Source organism: Saccostrea cucullata, unplaced genomic scaffold (genome assembly GCF_032062105.1).
Source record: "Saccostrea cucullata isolate Sc308-1 unplaced genomic scaffold, CSIRO_AGI_Scuc_v1 ctg49, whole genome shotgun sequence".
NCBI classification, from domain to species: Eukaryota; Metazoa; Mollusca; class Bivalvia; order Ostreida; family Ostreidae; genus Saccostrea; species Saccostrea cuccullata.
In genome coordinates, this window is record NW_026925976.1 from 279,444 (window position 1) to 299,806 (window position 20,363).

The 20,363-nt window shown below is 33.5% G+C and overlaps 1 protein-coding gene across 1 annotated transcript in view; it reads right to left on the reverse strand.

The window, feature by feature from the left end:
* The window catches only part of LOC134270215 (uncharacterized), a 75,931-nt gene that overhangs the window by 40,291 nt on the left and 15,277 nt on the right, over positions 1–20,363 (reverse strand). Inside the window, exons 11-40 of the mRNA XM_062752405.1 lie at positions 16,785–17,054; positions 16,366–16,644; positions 14,808–15,101; positions 14,232–14,498; positions 14,121–14,144; positions 13,516–13,800; positions 13,218–13,274; positions 12,467–12,730; positions 11,859–12,143; positions 11,395–11,439; positions 10,994–11,248; positions 10,433–10,705; positions 9,871–9,951; positions 8,928–9,182; positions 8,426–8,707; positions 8,252–8,335; positions 7,903–8,157; positions 6,862–7,143; positions 6,463–6,531; positions 5,136–5,672; positions 4,770–5,027; positions 4,018–4,299; positions 3,802–3,885; positions 3,446–3,700; positions 2,652–2,933; positions 2,270–2,386; positions 1,399–1,530; positions 996–1,253; positions 253–534; positions 37–120 (exon numbers count right to left, since the gene is read on the reverse strand). Coding sequence (XP_062608389.1) covers positions 37–120; positions 253–534; positions 996–1,253; positions 1,399–1,530; positions 2,270–2,386; positions 2,652–2,933; positions 3,446–3,700; positions 3,802–3,885; positions 4,018–4,299; positions 4,770–5,027; positions 5,136–5,672; positions 6,463–6,531; positions 6,862–7,143; positions 7,903–8,157; positions 8,252–8,335; positions 8,426–8,707; positions 8,928–9,182; positions 9,871–9,951; positions 10,433–10,705; positions 10,994–11,248; positions 11,395–11,439; positions 11,859–12,143; positions 12,467–12,730; positions 13,218–13,274; positions 13,516–13,800; positions 14,121–14,144; positions 14,232–14,498; positions 14,808–15,101; positions 16,366–16,644; positions 16,785–17,054 — 6,477 coding nt within the window. The remainder of the gene's footprint in view (positions 1–36; positions 121–252; positions 535–995; positions 1,254–1,398; positions 1,531–2,269; positions 2,387–2,651; positions 2,934–3,445; positions 3,701–3,801; positions 3,886–4,017; positions 4,300–4,769; positions 5,028–5,135; positions 5,673–6,462; positions 6,532–6,861; positions 7,144–7,902; positions 8,158–8,251; positions 8,336–8,425; positions 8,708–8,927; positions 9,183–9,870; positions 9,952–10,432; positions 10,706–10,993; positions 11,249–11,394; positions 11,440–11,858; positions 12,144–12,466; positions 12,731–13,217; positions 13,275–13,515; positions 13,801–14,120; positions 14,145–14,231; positions 14,499–14,807; positions 15,102–16,365; positions 16,645–16,784; positions 17,055–20,363) is intronic.

Genomic DNA, 20,363 nt, shown 5'->3' on the forward strand with positions numbered 1-20,363 from the left:
GAATAAGCTAGTATTCAAAGAGTACAATTAAGTTACCAATATTCAGATTAGGTAATGGCCTATCTAGCTGTGAAAGCAAAAATGTAGGATTTCCATAAACATCTGTCTGTCGAAGAGTATCTGTTAAAAGAGATTTTGATAATATTAAGATAAGCTCACAAACAATACTGAACAATGGTCATAATTAATCAGGTTGTATAGTTATGTCCTCGCATTATGTTATGTTTTATCTGTACAAGTGACCACCCTTACCATCGTCAAAGACATTCACGTCTGTCGTGTATGAGGTTCTTGTCGCATCGTTTGCAATACAGACGTATCTACCGATATCCTCAGGATAAACTGAACTGAACACAATCCTACGGTTCAAGTCGAGGAACTCGACTCTGTTGCTTGGAACGTCATATGGTTGACCATCCTTCGTCCATGTTACGGAAACTCCGGGAGGTAAGTTTGGAATATTGCATACAATTTCTGCCTTTCCTCCACTGAGTGGATTCAAACTTGGGGGAGCATACACAGCCGTTGCTGAGCCTTTACAAAGTAAAGAAATCTTAAGATTATATAAACATATTCAGATTTGTTTATATGTATTATATTTTTTGTCTACATCTGTGATTCACTTCATTTTGATTCCTGACTCAGTAAGCATTTAACGATTTTTTTTCCTGTACATTAAAAGTTCTTTTAAAACGTTTTGTTTTTGATACAAAAATGTAAAATTGATCTTAAAACTCTTTTATTATATATTAACTTAAATAGAGAGCTGTATGATATATTATCATAATATATATTCATTAATATAACAGTAATTTAAATTGAGAGATCGTATCACGTGGAGCCTGTTTGTGGGGTGCGACTTGCTCGTTTTATTGTCCAATGCCTGTCAACTAGGCTTATTGGATGGAGTTATTGTTTTATTAACCAATAAATATATATATATTTAACCTCTTTCCAATTTTTAATAACGATAGTTTGTGTTCTTTAAATCAAACCTGGGTTTTCAAACTGCAGCTTTGTAGTAGAAGAAGACATTGTCCGATCATTAGTCACACAGGTGTACTGCCCTGCATCGGCAGCAGAAAATCCCATCAGGACCAGTATCCTCCCGTTAAACATGTAGTATGTCGGTTGGTTTCTCCTGATTAGTCCACCATCTTTCAACCAGCGAATAACAGCGTTTGGATTATTTGTCTGGATACCACAACGGAGGTATAATCTACCAGCGTCGATTGGTAAAGTCAGGGGTTGGTCTAGAGAAAAAAAAGTTTTATCATAAAAATTCCAACTACTTGCATCATACTTAGTTTTCATTAGGTTAGTCTATCATTTTTATCTTTTTCGTATAAAATTTCAATAAATATGCCTTAAGCAACATTTAGCAATATTTTTACGAACCTTGTGGAATAATACTTTGAGGAGGTGCTAATCCGGGATAGAGAGATGTGGGTTGTTCACCTGTATCGGGGTAAACCCCTGTTGGCTGTTCACCCAATGTATCTGGGTTTATAGCAGTTGGCTGGACAGGAACTGATGTATAAAAGATTTAAAGTGTCACATACAGATAATTAGCACTATATCAATAGAAAACACCGTTAGATTTCATTTTATGTCCGTTTTTGTGAAGCATTATATATTCAATAAACAAAGCCTGGTGTCATTTACAGGTTAATTCAGTTTGATACACCAACTGTTGTTAATTGTTTAAAATTTTACATTCATGTTCTCCATGTCTGTTTTAAAAATAACTTAAGACTAAAAATCTAGCTGATTTTTAATTTTTTTTTTATTTCATCGCACATAAGCCTCGTCAGCTCTGCATATACTCCTTATGCAGTAAATAGTATACAATCAGATAAATATTGATCAAAGGAACGAACAAAAATAGGTCTGGCAACTGATGAAAGCACGATTTGTGTTTGACAGCCGTAGAGTCGATTACTAATTTTTTTCGCTATAATATGTTTAATATATAAAGATTTACGGATATTCGATTTCAGATTTAACTGTGTATTTTTCTTGAAACAACATCTTTTCAAAAATAATAAAGGAGCAGACAACTATTATGACATTGATTGCAACAACCAGAATGCCACCCTTAATTGGTACAAATTCATAGTAATTTTAATACATGTACATTGCTTTATTATCTGCTCTTTAAAGCAGTTAGTATCTGCAAAGTCGAGTTTGAAATGTCTCTTTTAAATTAAATGAAACTATTTTTAAAACTACAATTGTAATTTAAATCAATTATTATAAAAAAAATTACTGTTATTTGGATCCATTGGATCTACAGGGAGTATAGCTTGAGGTGGTTCGGGAGGCAACGTGTCTGGAATCTCAATCACTCGGTTTGGTCCATACACTGCATCTGCCCTCTCCGCATCTACAATCAAATCAATGTATAGAGAGAACGAACAATTTTTAAGGTCAAAAGTTTATTTAACAATACAAAATTGGAGCAGAGCAAACATGGACCTCCAGAACATCAGAGGTGGGATCAGGTGCCATGACCATGAAAGAGTGTGATATTGACGACAGGAATTCAAAACCATCGATTTCTCTATCACTTATTTATTGCACAGAACTTTATCAGCTTATGCAGGGAGATACATGTATTTATTGTTTTGATTGTACATAATGTTAATTACCTGTTGCATATGGTGTTAATAGATCTGTGTAGCTTTCCCCTGATCCATCATTTAATGTACATGTGTAGCTATCAGCATCTTCTGGATATACCGTGCTGAACTCTATCTTATGATTATCATTCAGGAACTGTATTCTTGGGCTAGGAGAGTCAAATGCTTGACCATTCTTCTCCCAGAAGACCGGGACTCCTGGAGCTAAGTTTGGAATGTTGCAATAAATCTCTGCTTTGTCGTTAACCAAGGGGTTCCTCTCAGGAGGTAAATATGCAGCTGATGCTATTTCTGTCAAAAAAGAAATCATATTTACGTAAAATGATTATTGGTTAAAATGTGACTGTTAAATCATGATAATCTTGCTGAAATTAAAAAATGAACAATCTTGTTTTTAATTCATAAGATATATTCATAAGATAAAATACATTGACCTATATATGAACCCTTATCGTTTGCCTATCCTGAGTCTATGGATATGGATTTTAAACTAAAGAAACATATACAACATATTTCCTATCTAGTTTAAGCATGCCTTGTTTTGATTATAAAGTATTTTTCAACCATATCTACACACTGCTCATTTAAACTTCACACTAATTTTAAATAATATCCTTTTCTCTGTAATTCAAAACGTAGTTACGTGTACGTGCCAGGTACCCGTTTCATAATCAAAATGTGCTCCAACAGAAGTAAAAACATATTGTTCCAAAACATACGTATATATGAAAAATAAAGCCACAAATCGATTGATCATGAGGACAATTACTTAAACCATATACATTGTGGATCACATTTCATACCTGGGCTAACGAATCTGACATCTGCAGCCGACGAGGACATCATCCTGTCATTGGTGATGCATGTGTATTTTCCATTATCAGCAGGTGAGAAGTCCGGTATGACAAGCACGCGACCATCGTCCTGGTAGAATACTGGAGTCCTTGTGATAGGCTGTCCGTCTTTCAACCAAGTAAATACGGCATTGGGGTTATTTGTTTGAACTCCACATAACAACTCCATAGCTCCTGATTCTAAAGGAAGATCCAACGTTCCTCCTACACATATAAAAAAAAAAAAGCAAACGTACAATGATTGAACCAATGTATAATAAAAATCAAATGAATAAGTTAGTAGCCAAACAGTAAAATAAAATTACCAATATTCAGATTAGGTAAGGGTCTATCTAACTGTGAAAGCAAAAATGTAGGATTTCCATAAACATCTGTCTGTCGAAGAGTATCTGTTAAAAGAGTTTTAGATAATATTTAGATAAGCTCACAAACAATACTGATTAATGGTCATAATTAATGAGGTTGTATAATTATGTCCTCGCATTATGTTATGTTTTATCTGTATAAGTGACCACCCTTACCATCGTCAAAGACATTCACGTCGGTCGTATATGTGGTTCTTGTCGCATCGTTTGCAATACAGACGTATCTACCGATATCCTCAGGATAAACTGAACTGAACACAATTCTACGGTTCAAATCGAGGAACTCCACTCTGTTGCTTGGAACGTCATATGGTTGACCATCCTTCGTCCATGTTACGGAAACTCCGGGAGGTAAGTTGGGAATATTGCATAAAATTTCTGCCTTTCCTCCAGTGAGTGGATTCAAACTTGGGGGAGCATACACAGCCGTTGCTGAGCCTTTACAAAGTAAAGAAAGACAAAAGTTAGAGAAACATATTCAGATTTTTTTATATTTTACTTTGTGTCTACATCTGTGCTTCATTTATTGTGAATTCATGACGCAGTATACAGTGTGCTTAACGATATTTTTTTCTTTTTCTTGATTATTAAAAGTTCTTCGAGAACATTCTTTTTTAAGATACAAACTGTAAAATTGTCTTTTCAAAACTCTTAAATTATATATAGCACACGATAGAGAGCTGTATGAAAATATAATGATATACAGCTGTATTTATTAAATAAATATACCAGTAGCTTTACTTGTATTACGTTGAGCTTGTTTGTGGGCGAGTTTTGTTCTTTCTAGTGTCTAATGCTTAAACTCGGCATGATTCGGCTAATTGGATCAAGTTACTGTTTTATTAACATATATAAATTAATTTCTTTCCAATTTTGAATAACGATAGTTTGTGTTCTTTAAATCAAACCTGGGTTTTCAAATTGCAGATTTGTTGTGGAAGAAGACATTGTCCTATCATTAGTCACACAGGTGTATTGTCCTGCATCAGAAGCAGAAAATCCATACAGTACTAGTATTCTCCCGTTAAACATGTAGTATGTAGGTTGGTTCCTCCTGATTGGTCGACCGTCTTTCAACCAGCGAATAACAGCGTTTGGATTATTTGTCTGGATACCACAACGGAGGTATAATCTACCAGAGTCGATTGGCAATGAGAGGGGTTGACCTAGTAAAATTTAATCAAATGAAATAAGTTTACATGTATGCATTTACCTCCTTTTCAAGTCTAAATTATCTGAATAATTCTGCACATTCCGTAACTGCTTTCACCAACCTTGAGGAATAATAGTTTGAGGTGGCGTTAATCCTGGGTAGGCAGATGTAGGTTGTTCGCCTTCACCAGGATAAATTGGAACTGGCTGTTCGCCTGCTGGGTCTGGACTGACAAGCACTGGTGGTCTGTCTACTGTGTCTGGATTGATCACTCCGATATCTGGATTAATTCCTACTGGCCGTTCACCCACCATGTCTGGACTAATTCCTACTGGCCGTTCACCAACCATATCTGGACTAATTCCCACTGGCCGATCACCCACCATATCTGGACTTATTCCTATTGGCCGTTCACCCACCATATCTGGATTAATTCCTACTGGCCGATCACCCACCATATCTGGATTTATTCCTATTGGCCGTTCACCCACCATATCTGGACTAATTCCTATTGGCCGTTCGCCTACCATATCTGGATTAATTCCTACTGGCCGTTCACCCACCATGTCTGGATTAATTCCTATTGGACGTTCACCCACTATATCCGGATTAATTCCTGTTGGCTGTTCATTTGTATTTTTGGGCATAGGCTGCTCACCTTTTCAAAATATTAGATATTAAACTAGAAATTATTTTAAATTAATATACAGGTATAAAACGAATAGAAAATGTGCTAAATGGAGATTTGTATGGACAGAAGCAGATTGTGTCAGGCACCATCATTTCAAACCTTTAAAAAATATATTTTCAATTCTCATAAAACGTGTAAACGTGTACTTTTACTAAATTGTCTACATAAAAAAAATCTCTACAGATTCTTTCAATTCAAAATTAGATAGTTATATACGTCAAAATATATTATTTTTTTTAAAGATTCTCCAATTCAAGTCTACGTAAGATAGTAAGATAGATGAGTCTGAACAGAATTTAAAAAAATTAATTTTAAGACAACCCAATTAAAATGTGCACACTTTTGATTTTGGTTTTTATTTTTTTTTTTACAGTTATATCAAAAATAAATGTAAAATAAATAATTGAAAATTTAAAAAAAAATTGGAAAGGAATTCTCTCTGGATAAACAATAATCGGAAAGAACATAAAATATAGTATTTTCGGTTCCACAGATGCGTATTGCTGGTTGTAAACTTTAATTGCCGGTGCCCAGAAGTCTCTTAGTGTTATGTTTTTCACATATACGAATAAATAATAAGTATTCTCAAATAGTTGTACTTGAGGGCGAAACAGAGAAAAAACAACAGCAATAGCTTATAAAAAAGGATAAAATAAAAGGAACAAAAACACACAAACAGATAGTCAGGCAATGGATTCATGAAAATTATCGTTGACAATAAATATAGAAAATATTGATATATTGATGTACACACCACCAATCGTTTGGCCAGCGTCCAACCCTGGTTCTATTAATGGACCATAAACTGATGTTCTTCGTTGTTGATCTGAAAGAAAGTTGAAATTTATCACTGAATTTTCCTTCAAAAATCATTTCCCGTAGTAATATTTTCTGCAGAAAAGTGTACATATGTACCACAAAGTTATTTAAAAGGTCACAGTAAGCTGCAAAACGATTTTGAGCGATGTTTAAATCTTGGACTTTTTTTTTTATCTGTATCTTATTCTCAACTACTAGTATGTGTACCATTAAAATAATATTTTTCTTAAATTTCTAAGTTAATGTTAATGACTATATAACGTTTAATATTGCATTATTTTAGACCTTTTAAATCAAAAACCTGTACGCAAAGGAAAAATGATAGAATGATACAAACCCTGATCAAAAACATAAATTCCAGTGGAGTACGTTGCTAAAGATCCATCATTAGCTGTACACGTGTAGCTGCCAGCATCCTGTGGATACACCTCACTGAACTCAATCTTACGGTTGTTATTAAGGAACTGAATTCTTCCACTGGGGGTATTAAAAGCCTGGCCATCCTTCTCCCAGAACACATCTACCCCAGGCGGAAGATTAGGGATGTTACACCTCAGTACAGCTTTTCCTCCAGTCAGGGGATTCATGTGGGGCTGCTCATATCTAGCCTGGGCTAGGTCTACAATAATATAAAGTAAAATAAAAAATAAAAAAAAACAATTTTCTTCAGTCGTCTGTTTTGGTCTGTTTTCTATATTTATATGACAGAAATAGATATATTATCACATTGATACAAAGAGGAATATGTAAAAAAAAAAAAAAAAAGTGGGGATAAAATTCTATATTGAATTCAATGTCAAATTGAAGAACAACTTTAAGTGTCATGTGAATTAGTAAGATTTTATTCTATATTCAGGAATTTATTAAGAGGACTTAGGTAATGCTTTTTTTTTTAACTTTTATCAACTTTTGAAAATAAACCATTAATATTTACGTGTACCTTAGTTTTTAATTTTAGTCATATATGAAATAGAACGAGTTTATCGTTTATCTATCACATTGCCCTTAAACAGTAAGTAGTTTACTCGAGAATTATGAAAACCAATATCTTTTTGTTCTATATTTATTTAATAATTTTATAATAACGTTTATTCAATTTTTTTAGTTTCCTGTATTCCGCCTACACGAACCTCTTTAGAAATATTCTCCTCAAAATGGATGCTTTGTGAATTATTAATGGAGTATTGAATAAAAAATTAAAAGTGAATTCAATGATAAATTATCACTGTTCAAGTCCTCTCCCATTAAAATTCAAGGAGTTTTTTTGGGGACAATCTGAAATGCAACGAATACTTTTTTTGCCATAATAATTTAAACGTTAATTTTATAAATAAATTATGACAACCGAACAAAACATATAAAATTTTGATATACAGACCAGGTGAAACGTAATTCACTGTTGTTGATGACGATGACATCGTTTCGTCATTAGTGATGCATGTATAATTTCCAATGTCATCAGCTGTGAAGTCTGGAATAACCAACACGCGCCCATCGTCTTTATAGTATACTGGTGACCTGGACAGATATTGTCCGTCCTTTAACCAGACAAAGACAGCATTAGGATTTGATGACTGGGCTGCACATAAGAGCTCTACAACTCCTGACTGAATGGGTAGTTCTAGTGTTCCTCCTATAATATTTGAAAGAAACAAATGCTTCATTTATTAGCAAACTTATGTGAAAAGTAAATTGTATTGAAATTGGCTTGCAAATGGTATAATTACCTATGTTAAGATTGGGTAAAGGTCTATCGTTTTGCGAAAGTAAAAATGTAGGGTTCCCGTAAACACTGGTTTGTCGAAGAGTATCTGGAAAAATCTTTCATGTGTTAAATCATATACATGTAAGTGAAAGAAAAACAAATTTTCTGTACATATTGAAATTGTGAAAATACCAACCATCATTGAAGACTTGAACATTTGTTGAGTACGAGGTCCCAATCTCATCATTTGCTATACAAACATAACTGCCGGCGTCTTCAGGGTATACGGAGCTGAATTCAATCTTACGGTTATTATTGTAAAACTGGACTCTTTCGGTAGGTGTGTCAAATGGCTGTCCGTCTTTTTGCCAGTTTACAGTTACACCTGGTGGTAGATTTGGAATGTTGCAGAATATCTCTGCTTTTTCTCCTATTACGGGATTCATCGATGGTGGATCATATGTTGCAGTTGCAGCCTCTGGTTAATAAACACATACAAATGTATAAATATTATTCAGCTCTAAATTTTATGCTGTAATTGTACAATCAGTGTCATAGTAGCGTTTAAAGTTTGCCACAATCATGCTTCAATTTATTTGAAATTGTCCAGTATATCATCCGAAAGGTGGGTTATTTAGTCACCCAGGATTTACATGTTTATCTTATGAAAAGACAGAAACAAGAATGAATCATATTACCAGGATTTTCGAAGTTTAGTCTGGTTGAAGAAGAAGACATCATGCCATCACCGGCTACACAGGTATACACGCCATTATCAGAATCAGAGAAATCCATTAATACAAGGACCAGACCGTTATACATATAATATGTTGGCTGAGGTCTACGAATTCTGCTACCATCTTTAAACCAACGAACAACAGTGTTATAATCATTTCGGATTCCACAAATAATTTCTACTCGGCCTCCCATCACCGGATATCTCATTGGCATTCCTGAAAATATAAATCTATAACATGCATCCCCACATTACCCCACTGATCAAAAGACATTTTGAAATCTACACTACCCCATGATCCTTCCATTGGCCCCCCCCCAAGAATGATATACAATGTAATAAAAATAAACGACCAAAAATCAAACATTTCACTCACCAAATTGTATCTGTCTCTGGGGACCGTACATCCATTGTCTCAGGAATATGGGGCTTCCTAGTGCACGTTTTCTTTCTAAATCTGTATAAATTAAAAAGTATTTTTTGAACGGTCAAAAAGTGATGAAAGAGCAAGAATACAGCCTCTCTCTCTCTCTCTCTCATTGAAGTGTAAATAAAAACGTCGATTTTATCATTTCCAAATACTGTAAACCAACTTTTATTCGCGTGCGAGAAATTTCTATATAAAACTTTGATTCCCCATTGTGGCCCCGCCCTTCCCCCGGGGGTCATGATTTGAACAATTTAGAATCTACACTATACCAGGATGCTTCCACATGTTTCGACCTACTTTTCTGGCCCGCGAATATATAATCGCCCCGAACCATTTATTTTGCATTGTTTATGTAGAAAATGATTCCTTACCAAGTTTTCAAAATTGGCCCAGTGGTTCTTGAGAAGAAATTGAAAATTAATCGCCGCGTTCTATCCCTCCCCCAAGAATGATTAATTTCAAACATTTCACTCACCAAATTGTATCTGTCTCTGGGGACCGTACATCCATTGTCTCAGGAATATGGGGCTTCCTAGTGCACGTTTTCTTTCTAAATCTGTAGAAATTAAAAAGTATTTGAACGGTCAAAAAGTGATGAAAGAGCACAAGAATACAGCAACTCTCTCTCTCTCTCTCATTAAAGTGTAAATAAAAACGTCCATTTTATCATTTCCAAATAAACAAAGAAAGAAAAAGGGATTAAAAAACACGTCTGGATTGTTTGATCCACAGGTGATATCTGATAGATGTCCAGGAATATATATTTAGGAGAGTGGCAAGTGATCAGAGCTATATTTGCTTTCAAAATAATTGAATTCACGTATTAAAGCTTTATAGTTAGTTTTTAATCTTAAAAGTAAAGACTACCGGTAGGGAAAGCATTGCAATATATATTTAATTAACGTTTGAGGGAGAAATTTAATAGATAGGGTTCTCCGTGATACAACATATTTAAAGATATAGTATTTGAATGTATGAAATATTAACAGAAGATGATTAATTTTATCAAAATCTCATATCAAATCCAATTCACTCACCAGTGTAATATCCGTTTGCATAGACTGACCATCTAAAACCGTTAGCACTACATGAATAACTTCCAATATCTGTTGGTTTAAAAGATTTTATCCATAGGGTTCTAGCATTGTCCAAGAACATGACTCGATCAGGCTCTGGCAATACAGTTTGACCTTCAAATTCCCAGGTTATGACGTCATCAGGCTGTAGTCCCGGGATCCCACAAATCATTTCCATTGCCGAGTTAAACAACGGATACATTTTCATAAGCTTTGTTGTCAAACCGGCTTCAGCTGCAATTCATAAAAATTAGCTTATTACTAAGAATCACCGAATGTCCCAATAAAAAGTACCTGATTTATAGTATGTATTCAAATTTTTTTTTAAAAATGAGGTATAGTTATTCATTAAAGTGACAATAATTGAATATTCAATCACAGCAATTGAAAAATTTGAAATAAAAAATGATTTCTTGATATAGCGTCTATTTGAAAATTAAAATAATAGATTTTCAAAAACATGGTATAAATATTGAGAAAGAATAAATATCGTTACAAACAATCAAGGAATGCATAGAGTACCTGGACTTATGTAAGTAAGTTCTTTTGATGCTGATCGCCAACTTGGGCCCTCAGCGAGACACATATAATTCCCTTCACTTGACGGTCCCCACTGGGATAGAACTAATGTCTGGTAATCATCTTCAAAGGAAACTCCGGGTTCACTGCCGTCTAAAGGTAAGCCGTCTTTGAACCAGGCAATATTTGTGGCACCGTTCGCTGCGTCACACTGAATTCTCACCCTTCCAGAGACGACTTGGATTGTTGCATCAACCGCTAAAGAAGAGTGTATATGAAATTCAGAAATGTGATTTTATCTTCAAAACATTTACAAAAATGTTTATTCATTTAATTTCTTGTTCTGTTATGTTTTCCTTTTCTGTGTTAAATATTTATAAATGTTAATGAATAAATATATATACCTTGTCTACCTCCAAGGAATCCGAAATATCGTTGTCTTGCGGCCTCTGTACAAAACAGGAAAATGTTCGAATGAAAATTCTGCAATTCTCAATATTACTTGGTATGGCTGTGCATATACAAATATCGAATCACTGTAGGCGTTCTTTAATTACATGCCCCACAATTCAATTTTACTTAATTTTACTCATTTTATTTACATATATATTTCAATTTCTTAAATGTACATGCACAAGCTTAGCTATAGCTATTCTTTATCATTACAATCAAAATATGGAATCATTAAGTCGTATGCGTTTTTTCTGACCTAAGCTTAAATATAACCGTGATTTAAATGTTTTTCTTAAATTTAAAATTAAAAATCTGAACTAAAAATTTAAAAAAAATTAATAATTTTTCTAAAATCAAAAGAATGAAGTGATAAGATAATTTTCAACATTTCTATCTCAACTATTTTTTAACGTACCATTAGCGTGAGGCTGTATGAACATTGTCAATGCAGCTATGTTAGGATCATCTGTTGCACACATATATTTCCCCTGATCTCCAATTTTGACAGAGTTAAAAACTAACTTTCGACCACCATCTAAGAAACTTAGACTCGGATTACTTTGTGGATTTAGGGGGACATTTTCTTTGAACCACGTGACCTTTAGATTGGGATTGGTTGACCTTGTATCACACCTGATCTCCAATTGTCTTCCAACGATAGGATTGTATCGTCGAGGTACATATATCACCAGTGCATTTTCTGAAGAAAAAGGATATTCATATGTATATGCATTGAAGAATCTTTGTTTTAGGCAAATTAAGCAACAGCATGTGTGTTTAACCGTTTGATTGGTAACACTATTCAATGTTAGCTTTTTCTAAATCAGGTAGGAACAATAAAAGTTCAGCAATTTAAAAGAATGCTTGTATTATTAAAAATTTCCATGCACAATGAATAAGAATGCAATTCTTTGAAAATTGAAATGGAAAATATTTGTTAAGATAAAATATACAGAAAAGTAAATAAGATGAGCCATTAACGTAAAACTTGAGATTTAAACTGTAAGCAGATCGTTTTGTTACCCATTGGAGGCTCCAAAAATATGTCAGTAGATGCAGCAGACAAGTATTCATTGTTGGCCACACAAGTATACAGTCCACTGTCAGTCGGTCTGAATCCCTCAAATACTATCTTCCTCTTATTGTTGGTGAAATATATAGCTCTGTCAGCTGGGGGGACGAAGAGTTCCCCATCCTTGGCCCAGTATATCTCAGATGTGTCATCATCCAGGAGGCAGTTAATCTCAAAGTATCCTGATCGGATATTTACTTCACTTAACGCATCACCTTTAATAAAAAGTAAAGATAAGTGTCGAATAAAATAATTTTAATTCTCCAAGCACATTTGAATTAAAATATATGAAACAGATAAGCAAAAGCACTTTGAAATGGATAAAATGAACTTTTTTCAATGATTATTATGATTCACTAAATTCTTCAGTTTTAAACTGTTTAAGACAATGTATACGATTACAATTATAAGACCTAGTATTAAAAATGCTAGCAAAACAAAAGTGTAGTCTCCGACCTCTTAACACCTCAATAGGATCTTTCTAAAATCATATTGTCAAAATTTGTAAATTTCCATTTCCATATTTAGATTTCGTCCACAAAAGAAAGAGAAACCCTTAGAGTTTTCCAATCACAGATACATAAACTAGCTTTGATATTCAACTTTTCGAACTTAAAAATGTTGTTCGTTACCTCCATATTTTTCAAAATAAGGAAAACAATTTGTCATCTTTCAAGACTATAAAAAAACAACGACACTTACTTCTTCTAAAAGAACCAGAAGATAATGACATCGAAGTGAGAACTGTTCTGCTCTCATCTGAAATAGAAGAGCGTTTTGCATCTGATTGTTCGTGTAAATGAACTTAAACGTTTTGTATGAGGTATCTGTTTCACATTATATAATTTATTTTTACAATCTTTTATGATTTTCTTATCATGATAATTGATTATAAAAAATAATCTCAAAATATGGAATCCATTCCGTTTATCATAACTTTACGAGAAGGACATTTATTTCAATTAATCAGATAAAATGAAGATTGAATTTGAGTACTTACCGCGCTCATGGACATGAACTACAGTTGATACAGACGTTCTCTGGCGATCATTAGCCTGACACGTGTATGTTCCATTATCCATCAAATCCACTGGATCCAGCACTAATATTTGGTTGTAATTTTCAAACTGGATTTTACCATCAGGAGTCTCCTGGAGAGGGACGCCATTTTTCAGCCAGGTCAGGCGGATGTTTGGGTTAGTTGTCGTAATCTGACAAGTCAATTCAAGTCGGGTTCCCTGAAGCGGGTTTAATGTCTCAGGCTCGTAAACAACTACAGCATTTTCTAAATGATATGAAAAGGAAAAGTGACGAATGATTTTTCTTTGTATAATTGTGTTTGTTTCTTTTAAAAATGGCATTTTTTCAGTGTGCATACATTAACGTAACATCTGTTTCATCAGAAGTCTGAACAAAATTTTACAATACGTTCTATCCTTACTATTATATGTAGCATTCGTAATTTCTAAACGATTCTATTATTGAAAAAAAAAATACTTACAAGAAAACCGTAAGTTCTACAATATGATGAATTTTCAACGTCATTATTTACAATGCATTTTATTTAAAAGAAATAAAGCCTTTACATCTCTTTGCCATACTTACGTGTCCAATCCTTGTTAAAGAACTCTGGAAAAAATTAAGTAAATAAATGACCAATCAAACCAGAGAAAGGAATAGCAAACGTGTATCATAAAAATTGTCATAAATCCAAACCTTTATTCTTTATAAAAAGATCTGTTGTTGCCGAGGCCAGGTACTGGTTGTCAACTATACAGGTATACTGCCCATTATCTTCTGGAGTCACGGACGTAAAAACGATAGTTCTCTTGTTGTTCTTGAAATACACGGGTCTGTTGGAGGGTAGTATAAAGGGAGTTCCGTCTTTCAACCAAGTTATTCCAGCTACACCCGGTGAATTAATTGATATATTACAGTGGATCTCGAAATATCCCGATGTTATTGTCTTCTCTTGTCGTGGGGCTGTGAAAAGTGTACACACCATATATTATAGAGCCACAACGTCTCTTACAAATACTGACACATATTAAAATCCTTACCCTGAATCATCCATGACTGCACTCATTCATTTTTTTTTACTCTTTCTTGTTTTTAAATGTTTTGGGGATATTATGTACTTCTTAAAAGGAATGCAATACTTTTTTCTTAAATTTTCATTTCTATTTAAGTCTTGGAATGAGTAAAACAACCTAAACTTATTAAACGTTTGCTAAAATTATATAATACAGCATGCATTTCTAAAGTGTAAGTGTGTAGTAATGCTTGACTCACCGCTAACCATGCCAGGACCCTGAATCATTTGACCTCCTCCAAGATATTGACCTTGAACCATTTGACCTCCAACAACATTGCCTTGAATGAACTGACCTCCTCCCATGGTTGGGCCTTGAATCATTTGACCTCCCATGGTTTGTCCTTGAATCATTTGACCTCCAATTGTTTGTCCTTGAGTCATTTGACCCCCAACTGTTGGTCCTTGAATCATATGACCCCCAGACATTTGATTTCCGCCCATGAAAAATTGATTTCCAGCTGTTCCAAATAACTGTGTATTTCGGACGTCTTCTGCAAAATCAAGAGAAAAGGAATCTCAATTTAAATAGACATAAGTACACTAAGATTAGCTAGACAGATATATTATTTTCAACTAAAAAAGTAAGAAAAAGCTGCTTTAACTGTACACTCTGTTAATGAAAGCTTAATTAATGAAACTTTGAATAAAACCCAATAGTTTTTCTTTACATTTTAAGGCTTGGTGCGATGGTGATTCAACTGATAAATACAATAGAAATCGTCTTGAGTGCTAAAATGAAACTGGATAAAAGATCTGACCTTGTTTAAAGATTTAAATAATTTAATTAACAATTTCCAGGTGTGTTGAAAAAAAAGAGAACTAATTAGAGGTTATATTAAGAAAATCGTTTATATTTCTAACAAAATCAGTCAGAATTTAGTACTTAATACGAAAGGATAAAATGTAGGATTTTTATTCATTTTGAAGCAGAAACGTTTGGATTTACCAATATAAGTATAATATATGTTGAAATAGTAGAGAAATATCCTCTCTGTACAATTGAGAGCTTTATGTAGGCCGGATATACATTCAAAACTGTTCATGTACAAATAATCCGTCAAGGCTCATTTTCAACAATTAAACAGCAAAATCGTCATTCTGTAACCTCATTTTGAAAAAAATACTCCGTATATAAATTTAATACCTGAAAAAAGCTGTAAAAGTAGTGCATTGCACAAACAGCCCTACAACACTAAAAAAATTCAATTTCTAGACATTGCAAAGATATGTTGATTCAAATTATATACACTGTAGAACGAAACTTCAAACTAAACACTACCGTTAAACTTTACTAACTTTGTTAATTTCTAGGAACGTTCTCTAAAATATTAAGTACATGTATGTTACATGTTCATTCCATTACGTTACATGTTCATTCCATTAGTTTTCTATCAAACTACAAATGGACGACAACAAGTGTAAGCTACTTCTTCTCTAAAGACAAAATGTGATTTTTAAAAGAGAAAAATTTAATATTCTGGTGCAGAAATCTTTGTTGTGCATTTCTACAATAAATACTTACGTCTCCCACCAAAAGCTAAATTCGAATAATACATTACATGGTTCATAACGAAAATACGTATATTTAAAAAATAGATTAATATCAATATAAATCACCAAAAAATTCATTCATATTTTATGAATATTACCATCATGCAGAAATAGTTGAGAAAATATAAGTAACTCAAGCAGTCTATAAAAGTAACGGTAACTTTCGAAAAAAAAAGTTGCAGAAAAAAGAACTTTAAAGTTTACCTTGTGAATGAACATTGACAAAGGTGGAAACTGCCGTTGATTGATCTCCGTTGGCAATACATTTATACTGGCCGTTGTCAGCCTCTGTGACGTTACGTATTAAGACAAGTGTGTTGCCCCGCTCCATGGAGACCCGGTTACTAGGAGTAAGGGGGATACCGTTCTTTGTCCAGCTGAGCCTGACCTCGGTTTCAGTTGAGGTCACATCGCATCGAAGTTCTAACACGCTGCCGACTACGGGATTCTTTTTCTGGGGCATGTATACCACCATTGCGTCATCTGTGATTCAAATTTATATATACCAGATAAATAAAAGCAACATAATCAAGTAGAAACCAATTTAATAGAAAAGGAAATTGTTTATATAAGTAATTGATGTAAGGTTATTTTGTGGGAAAAATGAAAACAAAATAATATACTTGGGTTTTCAATGAAGAGATCTGTAGAAGCGGATGTGACGTAAGGATCATTGACGTGACACGTATACATGCCATTGTCTTCCGGTGACAAGTTTTCAAAAATGATCTTTCTCCTATTGGCAGTAAAATAGACATCACGATTGTTTGGATCAATGTTAAATGGTTGTCCATCTTTTGTCCAACGGATTTCCGATCGGTTATTCGTCACTTGGACATTGCAAGTGATCTCAAAGTACCCAGACCCAACTGGTACACCCTGTAAAGGACCGCCTAAAGGATAAAATAGAGAAATCTTAGTTAGGGTCATCAGACAGTATATTACGTGAATGCATAATGAATAAAACAACACTTACAAAGATAGGAATAAAATACTTCTATACATCTCAACGCACTTTTTAAGCTCACATGGTTTTTCGCACAAATTAAGGTCACATTGTTATGATGTAATATTGTGTATCGAGACAACAAAATACATTTTAAAAGTATTTGTTTACATTATTTGAGTTTTATTTCATTTACTGAAACATAATTCACTCAAATCAATTGGTAGAACTTTGATATATTCATGGCTGAAAAATAACAACTATTCTCATTTGATTTTTTGTGGTTTCTTGCCAATTGCAGCTGTCCTTTTATCCGTTCTTTTGAAAGCAATAGCTCTTGGCAGAAACGTAGACATGGGCACAGTACATCTACAATAACTTGTATTTTCTGTACATTTTGACTCTTTAACTCGGGGTGATAATAGTATTTTTCATCTGTTTGACTGCTTTCTATGTTAATAAGGTGGGTTTTTTCCAGAGTCAACTTCTAAAATCTAGAATCATGAGATTCATCCCACTGCAAAATTTTAACCTTTCAAACCGAAAATGGGAAGAATTTTCTTTTTCATAGAAGGAATTTACTATTAAAAAAAAATAAACAATACTTCATTATCCTACCCTTTATTGTGGTTCTCTACTGCAATGTTGTACCTTTTCGGCACCACATTTCGACAAAACCAAGAAGATTATGGTAAATGAGCAAATTTTTTTTTAAAAAATACTCACCATGAAGAAGAAAATTTAAAATTTACAACTACATGGTATCAAGGAAAGCTCGTTTTACACAATTTGTAAAAACCTATGATAGAATCGTATAGTCGAAACATCTTACCATTTATTTATAAATTCCCCTTTAAAACATCCACTTTGAAAACTTAAGATAATAATTTTAAAAGACATTTATGCTTGACATTACGATATATATGTAATATAACGAAGGGTTATGTCATTGCACTGCAGTTCGAAAATGATAATTTTTATTATAACAATGTGATCTTAATTTGTGCGAAAAACCATGTGAGCTTAAAAAGTTCGTTGAGCTGTATACATAGAAGAGAATGCGTTTTTCTAATGAAGACAAAGTTTAGATTTTTTATCTTATCTAATCCTTTCGCCGGCGTGGCGCGGTGGTTAAAGCATCAGCTCTAGAGTCAAAGAGTAAGGAGATAATCCATATGTCGTGAGTTCGAACCCTCGTTGCTCAATGATCGTAAGTGCCGAATAGAGGGCAACATTTGCAGTGGCGGCGTCTCCATATGAGTGAAAAAAATCTTGAGAGGGACGCAAAACAACAAACAAACTTATCAAATCCTTAGTTTAATTTCAAAGAAAATACTTTCAGTATTATATTTAAGTCTTTTTACGTCACGGTATTTCATATAGAAACATAAACTTAAAATACATTTGGCAGCTTGCTACAGATTCACGTCATTGATTGATTGATTGATTGATTGATTGATTGATTGTATGTTGTTTTACATCCCATTCGATATTTTTTTACTCAAAAAGAGACGTTCACATTATTAGTGTTGTCTGTTGCATTTATTGGTCAGTGTCAGATTAAAATATTTAAAATTATTTGATTAATTCCGGATTTCAACATTTTCAAACATTTTTTTCTTATTTACCGGAAGACAGCATATAAACATTTACTTGACAATTATGACGAATAATCCGTGAGGGGTCTTTTTTGTACCTGCATCTACTTTATCGTTGCTTGTACAAAATGTCCCCAATTACCATTATCTATATTCCTCAGGAAAAAGAATCCATGACTAAATTTGGACTCATTCCTTATTCCATTTAACGCTTTGTGCACTGCGCCACGCTAGCGACAATTCAAGCGCTAATGAACGTCATCATATCATTAACACTGGAATTTGTTAAGCACAACAAAAATACGGATTAAACAAAGAAATTATAGCACAATTGCACTTTTTCTTTAAAAAAAGTTTTTATGTAGTTTAAACCCATTTGAAATGATCTGGCCATAGGGTCAAGAAGCCATTTTAAACCTAAGTTTATTGTCTTAAAATTGATGGAAAAATTTCTCTTTTATGCCATCTTTTAAATAATGTCTGCTTGTGCTTTCCCTTCTCGGGGTAAAATAATGGAGAGGTAGGTAAGTGAGAAAATCTTTTTTCCACAAAATTTCAACATATTTGTTGATGGGAAAAGAAGATTATAAAGAAAATATAACATCGTGTTCTGAAAAGTAGAAAAAAGCTTTGAATAATACCATTATTAGTCAGTCGATCGGGAGAGAGCTACCAAAAATTTTTTTAAAAGATGGCGTATATTATTAATTTTAATTCTTGATGACAGGTAAAAAATACATTTTATGATAAAATAAAAGTTTTATTCAAGTCTAAAACTGCTTCAGGACCCCGAGACTTTATTTATTACAAAAAAATGTGCACGCATGAACAAATTCTGTGTGTCATGATTTCTCGTTTAAGACTGCATGATTTGTGATTAAATTGAATCCGATCATGCAAGAGTGTTTTCTGTGAACGATGTTTGGTCTGTTATAATTCTAGTTTGTATACTTGTACCTTCATTTTGGTCTGCAAGAAAATGATAGAGTGAACATGGTAGAAACCACAAAGGTTTTAATCTTTTCAAAATCAAACGAAAACACAATTAATGCAAAGAATCTGCAAAAGGAGCATGAAATACTAATGCATATAACAGATGAATAAACACAAGCAAAAAAGTTATAGTCCAATCCACACTCCAATAGTTTTGTCCCTTTGCGGGGTAAACAAAAGGTCAAAACGGAAAGAAATGACATTTCTCCTCTCTATGCAACAAAATATGTGGGCGTGCTCCGATAAATTCACTGTGTTTAAATTTTTGTCTTGCGATATATGGGTAGCCTAATCTTGGGGGTCAATTATCATACAAGATGCACATCTTTTTTCCAGTCAGATGACAGTTGTTACAAACTAGAAAACTATTAAGGCTACTGTGAGGATTCTATGGGTTTTTCCCCAAAGGTGGCGACCAAGAGACATCCCCTTTTGAAAAGTCTGGATTCAACTATTGTAACAATCATCAGGTAAATCTTTAATTAACTTTAAAATAAAAAAGAGGCTATAGCCTACTTTTCAATTAAAAGTATAATTTTCTTATATAGCTTATGTCTGACATGCTACCCTGGGCATTTGATATATTAGAAACTTATTTATTTTATACACAGTGACTGTAATTTTATACTTAGATGAATATTTTGATCTGTTTATAAAACATTTAA